Here is a 16,400-nt window from a genome sequence, read left to right as displayed (position 1 = left end):
GGATATAATTTTTCCGGTACTGAAACCAAGCATGAAGACAACCAGGTGATTCCTTTCTCGCACCGAGACCCAAGAAACTTGATGCACTATGGCAGAATTTCAATGCTGATTTTGAAACAGATGAATTTATCTGATGTTGAGTCAATGATCAGAATCTTCTATTCTTCCATAGATTTATCCAATTTACCGATTCGTCCGATCAATTAGCCCTTGTGATCCTAGAATCAGGGAACTCTATTGGGAGATCGGTGATAGAGTCAAAACAACTGCACTCCAGTTAGAACACTGTAAGCATTGTAACATAGGACAAGGTATTTATCGTTCGGTAAATGGGTATAATATCTCGGGTACTGAAACCAGGGAGATTCATTGAAGGATGAAGAGAACCTGAAGATTCCTTTTCTCGTCGGGAGAGCCAAGGATCTCGATGTACTATGGCTTCCGTTCAGGCATTGCCTGGATGTATTATCAGCCAAAATATCAGAGGATCTTAACAGCAAAATACCGCAACCAAACATGTCATTCAATTTGCCCAAAACCGATGCCATGGTTGGCCACGAGAGCCACTGAGGGGCAATGGTTAGCATGTCCACCTTGCATACCAAGGGTCATGCGTTCAATCCCAGTTTCCACCAAACACCACAAAGTTTTTCAGAGGTTCCGTGGTTTCACCGTAATGCGAAACGTCGTTCGGACTCGGCTATAAAGTCATTGATCATCGAATCGGGCACCACCCAGTTATAAAAGAGAAGTTCACCTTTTGTGGTATTACAATGGGCTGAATAGTCTAAGGGCGTTTTCGATTCGCAAAAAATATGTTGCCTTGGTGTTACACTACTTTTTCCCTAATTGACATTTCGGCCAAATGATAGTGTAATTCTAAAGTTATTATTAATTTATAATATTGTAAGGTATAAAGTATCCAAAATCTATGACAGTGTCCTTGATATCTTGCAATCAATTTCGAGAATGTTGCACCCTTTTTCCCAATCGAAATCGCCATAAGTGTGCCTGAAATAGAGGGCTGCCACTATAGCTAACCTAAACTAACGGTTGCCCAGCCCATCCTCTTGAGACATATTGTCGACACTCCTCTCCCTAATCGATCTATCCACTCTCCAATTCCCCACAGAGACCTTCGAGCCTACTGTTTCAGCACACAGACCGTCGAGCCAACTGTTCCCCCACAGAGATCTTCGGGCCTACTGTTCCACCACAGAGACCATCGAGCCTACCGTTCCCCACAAAGGCCATCGAGCCTACTATTCCAACAACTAGACTTTCGGGCCTACTATTCCACTACAAAGCCTTTCGGGTCTTCGCGCCACTGCCGATACCGAAGCTGATACCACACCGCTTCTACAAGAATCGACTATAGCAACACTAGCAATCGTCTGAAAACCGAAGATCTCATCAGCTGTTCCCGATCAACAACAAATCGTCGAATACCCAACTTCCCAATCGCTAACGAACCGAACTACTCAGCAACGACCATCTACCTTCCAACAAATTGTAATTCATCAACTATTGATCATCGAAGTTCTCCACCACTACCGATCATCATCGAACCGTATTTCTCATCAACTACCGATCATAGACAAACCGCCATTCTCCTGCACTACCTAGTAGAATATCAATATCGGACGGATATCGGGGGACGAATACCACCCCTGTGAACTATAAAACATTTTCCTGGGATTCAGAGTTAATAGGAATATCAAGGAACTGGTCACCAAGAACATTGAGTGCAGCGACTGCATCATGAAGGTGCTGTTTTGAGAGTAATGAAAAATTATAGCTTGGAATTAGAGTCTCTTATTTGAAGGACGCATGTTGCATATGGTTTGCTATGTGCTCTGAAGTATGGATACTTGCGAAAGCATTTGCGGCAGAGTCTGAAGTGTTGGAGGGAAAAATTCATTAAACCTTTCATAGGGGGACCTTCGATTCCTCTTAAGTAAAGCTTGACTACTCATACAATAATAGATTAATCTCTCAAATTTTGTAGTTTTTCATGAAATCACTATAAGCTATTGGTTAACGACACCATGTCATGGGCTCATCACACCAAAACATACCAAACATAAAAATGCAACCATTTCCGATATGGAAACAGGTCACTCACATATTGTTTTAAAAAAAAAAAAACTACATTGGCTTCGAAACTAGGTAGAAAGATAGTAGGTAAGCAGGCAGCCGGGCAGGCAGGCAGACACATTGTTTACACAATTCATTCGACGCAACATCAAGCTACCGTTGCTGTTGTTTGACGTTGGATGGATTTTCAGTATGACCTAGCGTACTCGTTGAATTGTTCACCTCCATTCGAATATATTTACAAACACTCGAGTGTGACAATGTGTGTGTGCTTGTACACACATAGCTAGGTATCTGCGAGATTCTTCGAGAGAGAAGGAGAGATAACACAGAGGTTTATATTGTCGCATGAAGCTGAGTTTGTAGTGTTGAAAAGATGTGTCTGGCACACAAGTTGAAAGTGTATGTGTGCCATATGAACTTGTGTTAGATTTTTGGTTCATTGCTTCCCAGTGAGATATCCCATGATGGGGAAGGCCTTAACTGAAAGGGCCATGATAGAACATATATTATAGCATACCCATAAAAATATAGGTATTCTAGAGACGACTTATTTTTCAATCCCTGGAAAATATTTTATAGTTCGCAGGAGGGGTATTTGTTCCCTTTCCGTTCCAGGTAGTGTAGGAGAACGCCGATTCGTCCAGGATCGGTTGATGAGATCCTGATAATAAGTAGTGGAGGAGTACGTCAATTCGTCGATGATCAGTAGTTAATAGGTTAGGTATAGTGGCAGCCCGTGTGATACAACAGTGCTGAACATCTCTCTTATCACTGAGTACTCCCCGATTCTAGGTTAAGTAGCCGAGTCCGAACGGCGTTCCACATTGCAGTGGAACCACTTAGAGAAGCTTTGAAACACTCAGAAATGTCACCAGCATTACTGAGGTGGGATAATCCACTGCTGATAAACTTTTTGGTGTTTGTTCGAAACTGAGTTTGAACCCACGACCTTGTGTATGCAAGGCGGGCATGCTTATCACTGCACCACGGAGGCTCAGTAGTTAATGGTTCATTGATAATTGAAGGCTGTTACATTCGTTGGAAAATTGACAAATGGTCGTTGTTGAGTAGTTCGGTTCGTTAGCGATTCGTTATTCGACGATTTGACTCTTTTATTCGTCGATTTGTAAGTGATCGGGAAATGCTGCTGAGATCTTCGGTTTTCAGACGATTTCTAGTGTTGCTATAGTCGATTGTTGTAGAAGCGGAGTGGTATCAGCTTCGGTTTCTGTATTGGCGTGTAGGTCTAAAAGTCTCTGTAGTGGAATAGTAGGCCCCAATATCTCTGTGGTGGAACAGTTGGCCCGAAAGTCTCTGTGTTGTACAACAGTAGGACCGAAGATATCTGTGGGGAAATAATAGGCTCGAATGTCTCTGTGGTGGAACAGTAGGCCCCAAGATCTCTGTGGTGGAACTGTTGGCCCGTAGGTCTCTGTGATGGAACAGTAGGCCCGAAGGTGTCTGTGATGGAACACTAGGCTCGAAGGTCTCTGTGATGGAACACTAGGCTCGAAAGTCTCTGTGGTGAAACAGTAGGCTCGAAAGTCTCTGTGGTGGAATTGTAGGCTCAATGGTTTTTGTTGGCGTACGGTAGGCCCGAAGGTCTCCGTGGGGGAACAGTAGGCTCGAATGGCTCTGTGGTGGAACAGCTGGCCCAAAGGTCTCTGTGGTGGAACAGTTGGCCCGGAGGTCTCTCTGGTGGAATAGTAGGCCTGAAGGTCTCTGTGTTGTAGAACAGTAGCCCCGAAGGTCTCCGTGGAGGAACAGGTCCGATGATCTCTGTGGGGGAACAGTAGGCTCGAATGTCTCTTTGGGGGAACAGTAGGCCTGAGTGAGTCTGTGGAGGAACAGTACGCCCGAAGGTGTCTGTGTTTTTGAGCAGTAGGCCCGAAGGCCTCTATGGCGGAACAGAAGCCCGGAGGTCCCTATGTTGTGGAACAGTAGCCCCGAAGGCCTCTGTGGCAGAACAGAAGCCCGGAGGTCTCTGTGTTGTAGAACATATGCCCGAAGGTATCTGCGAGAGAACAGTAGGTACGAAGGCCTCTGTGTGGGCAACAGTAGATCCGAAGGCTTCTGTGAGGGGAGCAGCAGGCACGGAGGTCTCTGTGGTGGGATAGTAAGCCCAAAGTTCTCTGTGATGGAACAGTACGCCGGACGGTCTTTGTGGTACTATTTATTTCGCGTCTGTGAATAAATTCTTTAGACGATGTTAAAAGTATAACCGAACAACGAGCAAAACGATGTGCAATGAGCTACTTGCAGAACGATTCGCATATATCTGTATACATTAAGGCGCTGGTATTGTCCAATGTCTCAGTCCGTCGCCAATCCGAGTCTGCCTTCTGTTGTTAAAGGACAAGCGATGCTTTGAAACACTCAGAAAATTCGCCAGAGGGGATAATCCACCATTGAAGAGCTTTTTGTTGTTTGTTCGCCAACATTGTACTATGTTGGCGCCCTGCGATTATTTGCTGAAACAATATTATCCTAGTAGGTTAGGTTAGGTTAGGTTATGTGGCAGCCCGATGTATCAGGCTCACTTAGACTATTCAGTCCATTGTGATACCACAGTGGTGAACTTCTCTCTTATCACTGAGTGCTGCCCGATTCCATGTTAAACTCAATGACAAGGGACCTCCTTTTTATAGCCGAGTCCGAACGGCGTTCCACATTCTAGTGAAACCACTTAGAGAAGCTTTGAAACCCTCAGAAATGTCACCAGCATTACTGAGGTGGGATAATCCACCGCTGAAAAACTTTTTGGTGTTCGGTCGTAGCAGGAATCGAACCCACGACCTTGTGTATGCAAGGCGGGCATGCTAACCATTGCACCACGGTGGCTCCCTATATTATCCTAGTAACACAAAGGCTGAGTAAGAGTGACACAAGTACGACACTAATGTGAAGAATCATTGTGCAACAAATGTGATGAAGCTTAATAAGTGATAGCAAAACGAGGATTGACGCCTCGAAAAGTTATATTGGTTGTTTTTGGCATTGGAAGGGAACAATGAACTGATACAGCCGTTGGTTCTACATTTGATTGTGAACACCTAATGAGATTGAAGGACTTCGTCCTTCCTGTTGATCATTCGGTTTTGTTCTCCAATCCCGAAACATAAAAGGAACTATGAGTTACCGGAACCGAGTGAAACGATCATAGTAGCTTTGTATCGATCTCAATTAATGCGTTTGATCCAAGCATTGGGTGATAAACGGCCAAAATATTTGGAAAGGCTCGTGCCAAAGTGATTTGACAGTACGATAACGCTAGGCAACATGTTGCAAAACCTGTATAAACCTATGTGAAATCACTCGAATGGAAAGATCTTCTCCATCCACAGTTAGCCGAGACATTGCCACTTTTGATTCCGATCGATGACGCATGACCTGGCTGATCAGCATTTTCGTTTTTATGAGGGAGCAAAAACTTGCGTCGTTTCGCGGATAGAGTCAAAAAGCGAGGCGTTATTTCGACGAGGTTAGCGATGTACAATAATTTGCCCTCCATACTATCCAATATAGTGAAACCTCTGAAAAGTGGTCGCCTAAATTTTGTCCACATTTGAGAAGTGTTAAGTTATAAGAGGTTCATTTTAATGTGTTAATATAGCAAACGTTCCAAGACTGTCCACTTTTGAAAGCTGTCCGGTTTTCAGAGTTTCCAAGTTAGAGAGATTTCACTGTAATTGGTCATCAACCTTTTAGAACTTGCGAGTCTATTAAGTAAAAATTTCGCCCTCTTTCTTTATGTTCGGTTCTCTCCGAATCCTAGATATTATGAATTGAGGCCTTTGAAAACTATTGGCTATTGCGCCAGAAATCCCATGCAACGCTACTGGTTACTTGCAAACCGCTGGTAAAACTTGTTTTTGATATTGTTTGTTTTTGTTCTTGGTTGCATCCGTTCCGTTTATTGTCACGGCGGCGCAACATTCCCATTATTTTTGTTGTTGTTGCTGTTGTTGATGGTGGTTGTTTGATGCGGTTTGGTGTTGCATAGTGTTCGATACTCTGAAATCAACTCAGTTAGCTTGCCTTGCTTGTATTTTGTTACTCTTAAAACTAAAACTGAGATGCTATTATTGCCTATGGATTTGTGGTTGTTGTTGCTGCTGTTGCTGTTTCTAGTTTTCTTTGTCTGTTGGTGTTGTTAATTTATTTATAAACGATTTTTCGTTGTTTTGTTATTGTTCTTCTCTCTCTCTCTCTTGAAAGTGCGGTTTATATGCTGTGAGCCAGCCCGTGTCATGATATATTTTTTTGTGTTCGTTTCCCCCCCTTGTTATTGTAGTGGAGAAACACCATCGTAAAACGTGATTTATTTTAGATTTTATTTCCGCTTTTTAATCAAATTCAAATTTTATACAAAATGTGCTCTAGCTTTTCATTCTTCGATTAAACGGCAGTCAGTCTAAGCGGCTTGAATGGCTATATTTTCTATGAGATTGGGGATTTGGTTTCGTGTTTAAAGTTTTTGTTTATTCAAATTGGATATCCATATCGCAATAATCGACACTCTAACTGTAACACTACTGCTAGTTAAAAGTACAAATAGAACAACCACAGAAACTCAGAACGAAACAGAGAGAGACAGACCGATGGATGAATAGGTTTCCAGAAGAATTCAAACCCCAGTTTTGTATTTAACAGGGCCAAAAATTTCCAAAATTTTCTATAGAAATAAAATTTTGACAAAATTTCCTTGAGCAATAAAATGTTGGCAAAATTTTCTATAGAAATAAAATTTTGACAAAATTTATATAATAATAAAATTATAATAAAAAAATTTATACAGAAATAAAAATTTTCTATAGAAATAAAATTTTCTATAGAAATGCGATTAAGACAAAATTTTCTATAGAAATACGATTAGGACAAAATTTTCTATAGAAATAAAATTTTGAAAAAATCTTCTATAGAAATAAAATTTTGAAAAAATCTTCTATAGAAATAAAATTTTGAAAAAATCTTCTATAGAAATAAAGTTTTGACAAATTTGTTTGTAGAAATGAAATTTTCTATAATTTTGACAAATAAAATTTTAACAAAAACAATTTTGACAAAATTTTCTATATAAATGAAATTTTGACAAAAATTTTCTGTAGAAATTAAATTTTGACAAAAATTTTCTGTAGAAATTAAATTTTGACAAAAATTTTCTATATAAATAAAATTTTGACAAAAATTTTCTATATAAATAAAATTTTGACAAAAATTGTCTATATAAATAAAATTTTGACAAAAATTTTCTGTAGAAATTAAATTTTGACACAAATTTTCTATAGAAATAAAATTTTGACAAAAATTTTCTATAGAAATAAAATTTTGACAAAAATTTTATATAGAAATAAATTTTTGACAAAATTTTCTATAGAAATAACATTTTTACAAAATTTTCCATATAAATAAAATTTTGACAAAATTTCCTATAGCAATAAAATGTTGGCAAAATTTTCTATAGAAATAAAATTTTGACAATATTTTCCATAGAAAAAAAATTACAAAATTTTCTATAGAAATAAAATTTTGACAAAATTTTCGATAGAAATAAAATTTTGACAAAATTTATAAAATAATAAAATTTTGTGAAAATTTTTTTATAGAAATGAAATTTTTATAGAAATAAATTTTTCTATAGAAATAAAATTTTGATAAAATTTTCTATAGAAATTTTCTATAGGACAAAATTTTCTATATAAATAAAATTTTGACAAAATTTTTTATAGAATTAAAACTTTGACAAAATTTTGTATAGAAATAACATTTTGACAAAAATTTTCTGTAGAAATTCAATTTTGACAAAAATTTTCTATAGAAATAAAATTTTGAAAAAAGTTTTCTATAGAAATAAATTTTTTGACAAAATTTTCTATAGAAATAAAATTTTGACAAAATTTTCTATAGAAATAAAGTTTCGACAAAATTTTCTATAGAAATAAAATTTTGACAAGATTTTCTATAGAAATAAAATTTTGACAAGATTTTTCATAAAAATAGAATTTTATAAAATTTTCTATAGAAATAAAATTTTGATAAAATTTTCTATAGAAATTTAATTTTGATAAAATTTTCTATAGAAATAAAATTTTGAAAAAATTTACTATAGAAATAAAAGTTTGATAAAATTTTCTATAAAAATAAAATTTTGATAACATTTTCTATTGAAAAAAAATATTGACAAAATGTTCTATAGAAATAAAATATTGACAATAATTTTCTATATAAATAAAATTTTGACACAAATTTTCTAAAGAAATAAAATTTTGCGAAAATTTTCTAGGAAATAAAATTTTGTTAAAATTTTCTAAAGAAATAAAATTTTGCGAAAATTTTCTATAGAAATAAAATTTTGACAAAATTTTCCATAGAATTAAAACTTTGACAAAATTTTCTATAAAAATAAAATTTTGACAAAAATTTTCTGAAGAAATTAAATTTTGATTAAATTTTCTATAGAAATAATATTTTGAAAAAATTTTCTATAGAAATAAAATGTTAATACAATTTTCTATAAAAATAAAATTTTGATAAAATTTTCTATAGAAATAAAATTTTGACAAAATTTTCTATAGACATAAAATTTTGACAAAATTTTCTATATACATAAAATTTTGACAAAATTTTCTATATACATAAAATTTTGGACAAAATTTTCTATATAAATAAAATTTTGACACAAATTTTCTAAAGAAATAAAATTTTGCGAAAATTTTCTAGGAAATAAAATTTTGCGAAAATTTTCAATAGGAATAAAAAATAAAATTTTCTATAGGATTAAAATTTTGACAAAATTTTCTATAGGATTAAAATTTTGACAAAATTTTCTATAGGATTAAAATTTTGATAAAATTTTCTATAGAAATAAAATTTTGACAAAATTTTCTATATAAATGAAATTTTGACAAAACTTTGTTGTAGAAATTAAATTTTGATAAAATTTTGTATAGAAATAAAATTTTGACAAAATTTTCTATAAAAATAAAATTTTGACAAAATTTTCTATAGAAATAAAGTTTTGACAAAATTTTCTATAGAAATAAAATTTTGATCAAATGTTCTATAAAAATGAAATTTTGACAAAATTTTCTATATAAATAAAATTTTTTAACAAATTTTCTATAAAAATAAAGTTTTGCCAAAATTTTTCTATAGAAATAAAATTTTAACAACATTTTCTGTAAAAATAAAATTTTGATAAAATTTTCTATAGAAATACAATTTTGACAAAATTTTCTATACAAATAAAATTTTGTAACAAATTTTCTGTAGAAATTAAATTTTGACCACAATTTTCTATAGAAATAAAATTTAAAAAAAAATCTATAGAAATAAAGTTTTGGTCATTTTGAAATTTTTCTATACAAATAATAGAACAAAATTTTAACAAAATTTTCCATAGAAATAAAATGTTGACAAAATTGTCAATAGAAATAGAAATGTGCGAAAATTTTATAAGAAATAAAATTTTTATAAAATTTTCTATAGAAATACAATTTTTACAAAATTTTCTATAGACATAAAATTTTGACAAAATTGTCAATAGAAATAAAAATTTGCGAAAACTTTCTATATAAATAAAAGTTTTACAAAATTTTCTATAGAAATAAAATTTTGACAACATTTTTCTGTACAAATAAAATGTTGACACAATTTTCTATACAAATGAAATATTGGCAAAATTTTTCTATAGAAATAAAATTTTGACAAAATTTCCTATAGAAATAGAATTTTGATAAAATTTTCTTTAGAACTAAAATTTTGACAAAATTTTCTAAAGAAGTAAAACGTTGACAAAATTTTCTATGGAAATAAAATTTTGACAAAATTTTCTGTAGAAATAGAGAAGGCGTAGTTCAATGGGGTAAATCATTATATTCACGTTCTCTTAGGTGAATCTTAATAGACGGTTCAGACACCATATCTCCAGATAAATATGTACTAAATAGTACTTTAAAAGTCCCAACGAAGGATTTAAATATCTTTTCAAAATTACCCCTAAAATTCAACAAACCAAGAAAATTTCTAGGACTTACCACATGTACACTGCTTTGCAGATTACTGGACAACATGGTCGTAGCCGTCTCGGATGGCTTCTTCTCCGTCTTCTTGGCGGTACGTTTATTTTTACTTTCGAGAAAGCGTTTTTGCAAAGCGCTTGTCTCATGATTTTGCGCCTCACACACTGTGCTAAAGGTCTGCTCATAGCGTGGCACACAGTCTGTTTGGCGTCGGCGATAATTCTCCATGCGTCGTCGCAGGCGTTCGAACATTTGTTGACGTTTTGGTGGCACCATATCGCCGACAAGGCCTCCACCCTGTGGTGAGGGTATTGTATTGAGACAGCCGCCAGCTTGTGTTTGTTGTTGCTGTGCGGATAGGCCCGCAATTGAATTTGGGTTTGACGGGCCAGAGCTACCATTTCCGTTGCCGCCAGGGCCAAGGCCGCCTCCAATTGGGCATCCTGGACTTGAGTTGGCTGCAGCTGCATTTGATTGGTGATAGGGTGAGCGTTGCGTCTGTTGTTGTTGCTGTTGCTGCTGTTGGACATTATGAACAAGTTGTTGTTGTTGTGATGCCTGTAACTGTTGCTGTTGTTGCTGCTGCTGCTGCAAATGTAAACTAATATTTTGGTGTTGTTGCAATTGTTGCTGATGATGTTGCAAATGTTGTTGCTGCTGCAATTGGATATTTAATTGATGTTGTTGGTGGCGTTGTTGTTGTTGGTGTTGTTGCTGCTGCTGCTGTTGTTGTTGTTGGGCGGCTGCCTGATTGGCGCTCTGGTACACAGGGAGGCCTCCTGCATCCATAAATACAAATTTTCCTCTACCTGCTATTGCTGTTGTTCACTGGCTATAGATTTGCCGCCTATTAAATTACAGACCATTGGCAAAACTTCGTCGGCGAGCAAAAGGCGAAGTTAAGACCATTGCCAATTCTATTTGGCAACTCTGGTTTAATTTTTTTTTTTTTGGTTGTAAGCTTTTCTGGCAATTTAAGAAAAAGATTTTACCAGATAAATTGCAAATTTTATAATACAAAATGTTACTGCTGTTGTTGATGTTATTAATTTTCTCCTCATGCGAGTATTATGCCGTCATTTTCATAAATTGACTTTGTCTTTTATTTTTATGAGAGTTTTCTTTTTAATGAACCCCCTTAAATTCTATTGCATTTGCTGTACTCTGTTCCAGAGGGCGTCGTATTAAATTGATCTCAGTTCATTTATTTTATTTGTTCAAATCTCTATGAATTAATGGTTTATATTTCACGCCATTACTGGAATTGCTGGACGCCATAGTGTTTTGAACTGTAAATAAAAAATAATGAAACTTTAAAAGATAATTTTTTCTTGGAGATTAAATTAATTTCCATATACAAAACTAACTAAATAATAATAGTAATAAAAACATTAGGCTAAGTTCCTGCTCGGACGCCATTTCATCCGAGCACAGTTAATGGAAAAAAACATAAAAACAAGATGGATTCCAGGGCCCTCATCACTGATTGGGAGCCACCGTGGTGCAATGGTTAGCATGCCCGCCTTGCATACACAAGGTCGTGGGTTCGATTCCTGCTTCGACCGAACACCAAAAAGTTTTCAGCGGTGGATTATCTCACCTCAGTAATGCTGGTGACATTTCTGAGGGTTTCAAAGCTTCTCTAAGTGGTTTCACTGCAATGTGGAACGCCGTTCGGACTCGGCTATAAAAAGGAGGTCCCTTGTCATTGAGCTTAACATGGAATCGGGCAGCACTCAGTGATAAGAGAGAAGTTCACCAGTGTGGTATCACAATGGACTGAATAGTCTAAGTGAGCCTGATACATCGGGCTGCCACCTAACCTAACCTAACCTATCACTGATTTGGACAACATTTCCCATAAATATAGAAATGATGAAAAGCGATCATCTTCATATTTATCTACCACGCAATTTTATTACTTGAGTATTTAAAAGTAAATTTAGTTCATAAATACGTAACTACCGAACTCCCAATTCCATTTTTAGAGCATTTGGAAGACGATTACCGCTCTACTGATTTTGTGTTTCGAAATATTGGCTCCAGGCTCCATGCTGGTATGACAATTTATTTTATAGTTTTGCTTTTGTCAACAAATTTTTTTTTAAAGAAAATGTAGTCAAAATTTTATTTTTAAAGAAAATTTTGTCAAAATTTTATTTCTATAGAAAATTTTGTCAAAATTATATTTCTAAAGAAAATTTTTTCAAAATTTTATTTCTACAGAAAAATTTGTCAAAATTTTATTTCTCTAAAAGATTTTGTCAAAGTTTTATTTTTAAAGAAAATTTTGTCAAAATTTTATTACTATAGAAAATTTTGTAAAACTTTATTTCTACAAAAAATTTTGTCAAAATTTTATTTCTATAGAAAATTTTGTGAAAATTTTATTTCTATAGAAAATTTTGCCAAAATTGTTTGTCTCAACATAAAAATTTTATCAAAATTTTATTACTATAGAAAATTTTGTCAAAATTTTATTTCTATAAAAAATTTTGTCAAAGTTTTATTTCTATAGAAATTTTTGTTACAATTTTATTTTTATAGGAAATTTTGTCATAATTGTTTATTTCTATAGAAAATTTTGTCAAAATTTCATTTCTATAGAAAATTTTGTCAATATTTTATTTCTATAGAAAATGTTGTCAAAATTTCATTACTATAGAAAACTTTATCAAAATTTTATTTCTATAACAAATTTTGTCAAAGTTTTATTTCTATAGACAATTTTGTCAAAATTTTATTTCTATAGAAAATTTTGTCAACATTTTATTTCTATAGAAAATTTTGGCAACATTTTATTTTTGTAGAAAATGTTGTTAAAATTTTATTTCTATTGAAAATTTTGTCAATTGTTTTTTCTATAGAAAATGTTGTCAAAATTTCATTACTATAGAAAACTTTATCAAAATTTTATTTCTATAACAAATTTTGTCAAAGTTTTATTTCTATAGACAATTTTGTCAAAATTTTATTTCTATAGAAAATTTTGTCAACATTTTATTTCTATAGAAAATTTTGTCAAAACTGTCTCAATAGAAAATTTTGTCAAAATTTATTACTATAGAAAATTTTGTCAATATTTTATTACTATCGAAAAATTTGTCAAAATTTTATTTCTATAAAAGATTTTGTCAAAGTTTTATTTTTATAGAAAATTTTGTCAACATTTTATTACTATAGAAAATTTTGTCTAAATTTTATTTCTTTAAAAATAAAATTTTAGTTTTATAGAAAACTTTGTCAAAATTTTATTTTTATAGAAAACTTTAGAAATAAAAAATTTTAGAAATTAAATCTGTCAATATTTAATTTCTATAGAAAATTTTGTCAAAGTTTTATTTCTATAGAATATTTTGTCAAAATTTTATTTCCATAGAAAATTTTGTCAAAATTTCATTTCTATAGAAAATTTTGTCAAAATTTTATTTCTAAAGAAAATTTTGTCACAATTTCATTTATATAGAAAATTTTGTCAAAACTTTATTTCTATAGAAAATTTTGTCAAAATTTTATTACTATAAAAATTTTTGTCAAAATTTTATTTCCATAAAAAATTTTGTCAAAATTTCATTTCTATAGAAAATTTTGTCAAAATTTTATTTCTACAGAAAATTTTGTCACAATTTCATTTATGTAGAAAATTTTGTCAAAACTTTATTTCTATAGAAAATTTTGTCAAAATTTTATTACTATAAAAAATTTTGTCAAAATTTTATTTCCATAAAAAATTTTGTCAAAATTTCATTTCTATAAAAAATTTTGTCAATATTTTATTTCTAAAGAAAATTTTGTCAAAATTTTATTACTACAGAAAAATTTGTCGAAGTTTTATTTCTATAAAAAAATTTGTCTAAATTTTATTTCTATAAAAAATTTTGTCTAAATTTTATTTCTATAGAAAATTTTGTCAAAATTTTATTTCTAAAGAAAATTTTGTCAAAGTTTTATTTCTATAGAAAACTTTGTCAAAGTTTTATTTCTATAGAAAACTTTGTCAAAATTTTCTATAAAATTTTGTCAAAGTTTTATTTCTATAGAAAATTTTGTCAAAATATTTTATTTCCATAGAAAATTTTGTCAAAATTTCATTTCTATAGAAAATTTTGTCAAAATGTTATTACTATAGAAATAACATTTTATTGTTATAAACAACTTTGTAAAATTTTAGAAATTAAATCTGTCAAAATTTAATTTCTATAGAAAATTTTGTCAAAATTGTTTGTTTCTATAGAAAATTTTGTCAAAATTTTATTTTTAAGAAAATGTCAAAATTTTATTCCGATAGAAAATGTTGTCAAAATTTCGTTTCTATAGAAAATTTTGTCAAAATTTTATTTCTATAGAATATGTTGTCAAAATTTTATTACTATAGACAAATTTGTCAAAATTTTATTTCTATAGAAAATTTTGTCTAAATTTTATTTCTATAGAAATAAAATTTTATTTTTATAGAAAACTTTAGAAATTTTAGAGATTAAAAATTTTAGAAATGAAATCTGTCAATATTTTATTTCGATAGAACATTTTGTCAAAATTTCATTTCTATAGAAAATTTTGTCAAAATTTTATTTCTATAAAAAATTTTGTCAAAGTTTTATGTCTATAGAAAATTTTGTCAAAATTTTATTTCTATAGAAAATTTTGTCAAAATTTTATTTCCATAGAAAATTTTGTCAAAATTATATTTCGATAGAACATTTTGTCAAAATTTCATTTCTATAGAAAATTTTGTCAAAATTTTATTTCTATAGAAAATTTTGTCAAAATTTTATTACTATAGAAAAATTTGTCAAAATTTTATTTCTATAAAGATACTGTCAAAGTTTTATTACTATAGAAAATTTTGTCAAAATTTTATTACTATAGAAAACTTTGTCAAAATTTTATTTCTATAAAAAAAACTTGTCAAAGTTTTATTGCTGTAGAAAATTTTGTCAAAATTGTTTGTTTCTATAGAGAATTCTGTCAAAATTTTATTTAAATAGAAAATTTTCCCAAAATCTTATTTTTATAGAAAACTTTGTCAAAATTTTATTTTTATAGAAAACTTAGTCAAAATTTTATTTCTATAGAAAATGTTTCCAAATTCTATAAAAAATTAAAATCGATCAAAACTTCAAGGTTTCTATCAATCTACCATTTTTGGTAGAATACTACCAAATGTTGCATCGGTGCTTATCCCTCTAATGCCCCAATTTTTTTGCCATCTGATTAAATTTTCAATGTTAACGATACAAAAGCAAGAGAACTAAGCAAGAAAAGTGTATACCGTAAAATTAAGCATATGCTGCAAAGCCTCTTGATTAGTTTCAAATAAGTTTTGTTTTTATTTTGGCCATTTTTTTGTCTTAAGGTATGTTTTACTAAAAGCTTACTTATAAAAGGAAACCCGCCTAAAGGCGGGCTTGGGCTTTACAAGGTTATAGAGCCAGTTGTCATACTAGGTTAGGTTAGGTTAAGTGGCAGCCCGATGTATCAGGCTCACTTAGACTATTCAGTCCATTGTGATACCACATTGGTGAACTTCTCTCTTATCACTGAGTGCTGCCCGATTCCATGTTAAGCTCAATGACAAGGAACCTCCTTTTTATAGCCGAGTCCGAACGGCGTTCCACATTGCAGTGAAACCACTTAGAGAAGCCTTGAAATCCTCAGAAATGTCACCAGCGTTACTGAGGTGGGATAATCCACCGCTGAAAAACTTTTTGGTTTTCGGTCGAAGCAGGAATCGAACCCACGACCTTGTGTATGCAAGGCGGGCATGCTAACTATTGCACCACGGTGGCTATCATACTAACTAAACTTTTTCAAAACTCTAGCTACTCAATCGATGATGAAACGAAAGTCCATCGATGATGCAAACGAAACGAAGGCCCACACTGATGGGGGCCTATTCCAAAACATGGACAGATTGACACCATATTCGGCACATTTATTTATGGATCCATAATACCTCTCGATTTTTAATTTCAGGCAATTCGGATACAAGTTTTGGTGTATAGATGCTTGGGGGTCGGTTTGTATGGGGCCTATATAAAAATCTGGGCTGATATAGCCCATCTTCAAACTAGACCTGCGTGCAGACAAAAACAAAATCTATGTCAAATTTCAGCACGATTGAGTAATTATTGAAGGCAGTAAAGTGTTTACAAAAACAGACAGACGGACATGGTTATATCGTCTTGGAATTTCGCCCTGGTCAAGAATATATACATTCAATATAGTCGGAAATCGATATTTCGATGTGTTAGGTTAACAGATTGGCTGATAAGTCCC

General features: G+C 32.1%; 1 protein-coding gene across 2 annotated transcripts in view; it reads right to left on the bottom strand.

The window, feature by feature from the left end:
• The window catches only part of mam (neurogenic protein mastermind), a 217,808-nt gene that overhangs the window by 190,853 nt on the left and 10,555 nt on the right, over nucleotides 1–16,400 (bottom strand). For both annotated transcript variants that reach the window (XM_075313498.1, XM_075313499.1), the window contains exon 2: nucleotides 10,137–11,410. In XM_075313498.1, coding sequence (XP_075169613.1) covers nucleotides 10,137–10,910 — 774 coding nt within the window. In that variant the 5' untranslated portion in view covers nucleotides 10,911–11,410. The remainder of the gene's footprint in view (nucleotides 1–10,136; nucleotides 11,411–16,400) is intronic.

This window comes from Haematobia irritans, chromosome 5, assembly GCF_050003625.1.
Source record: "Haematobia irritans isolate KBUSLIRL chromosome 5, ASM5000362v1, whole genome shotgun sequence".
Lineage (NCBI taxonomy): Eukaryota > Metazoa > Arthropoda > Insecta > Diptera > Muscidae > Haematobia > Haematobia irritans.
Note: the sequence above shows the minus strand (reverse complement) of the source record. Positions and strands in the feature narration are given on the sequence as shown.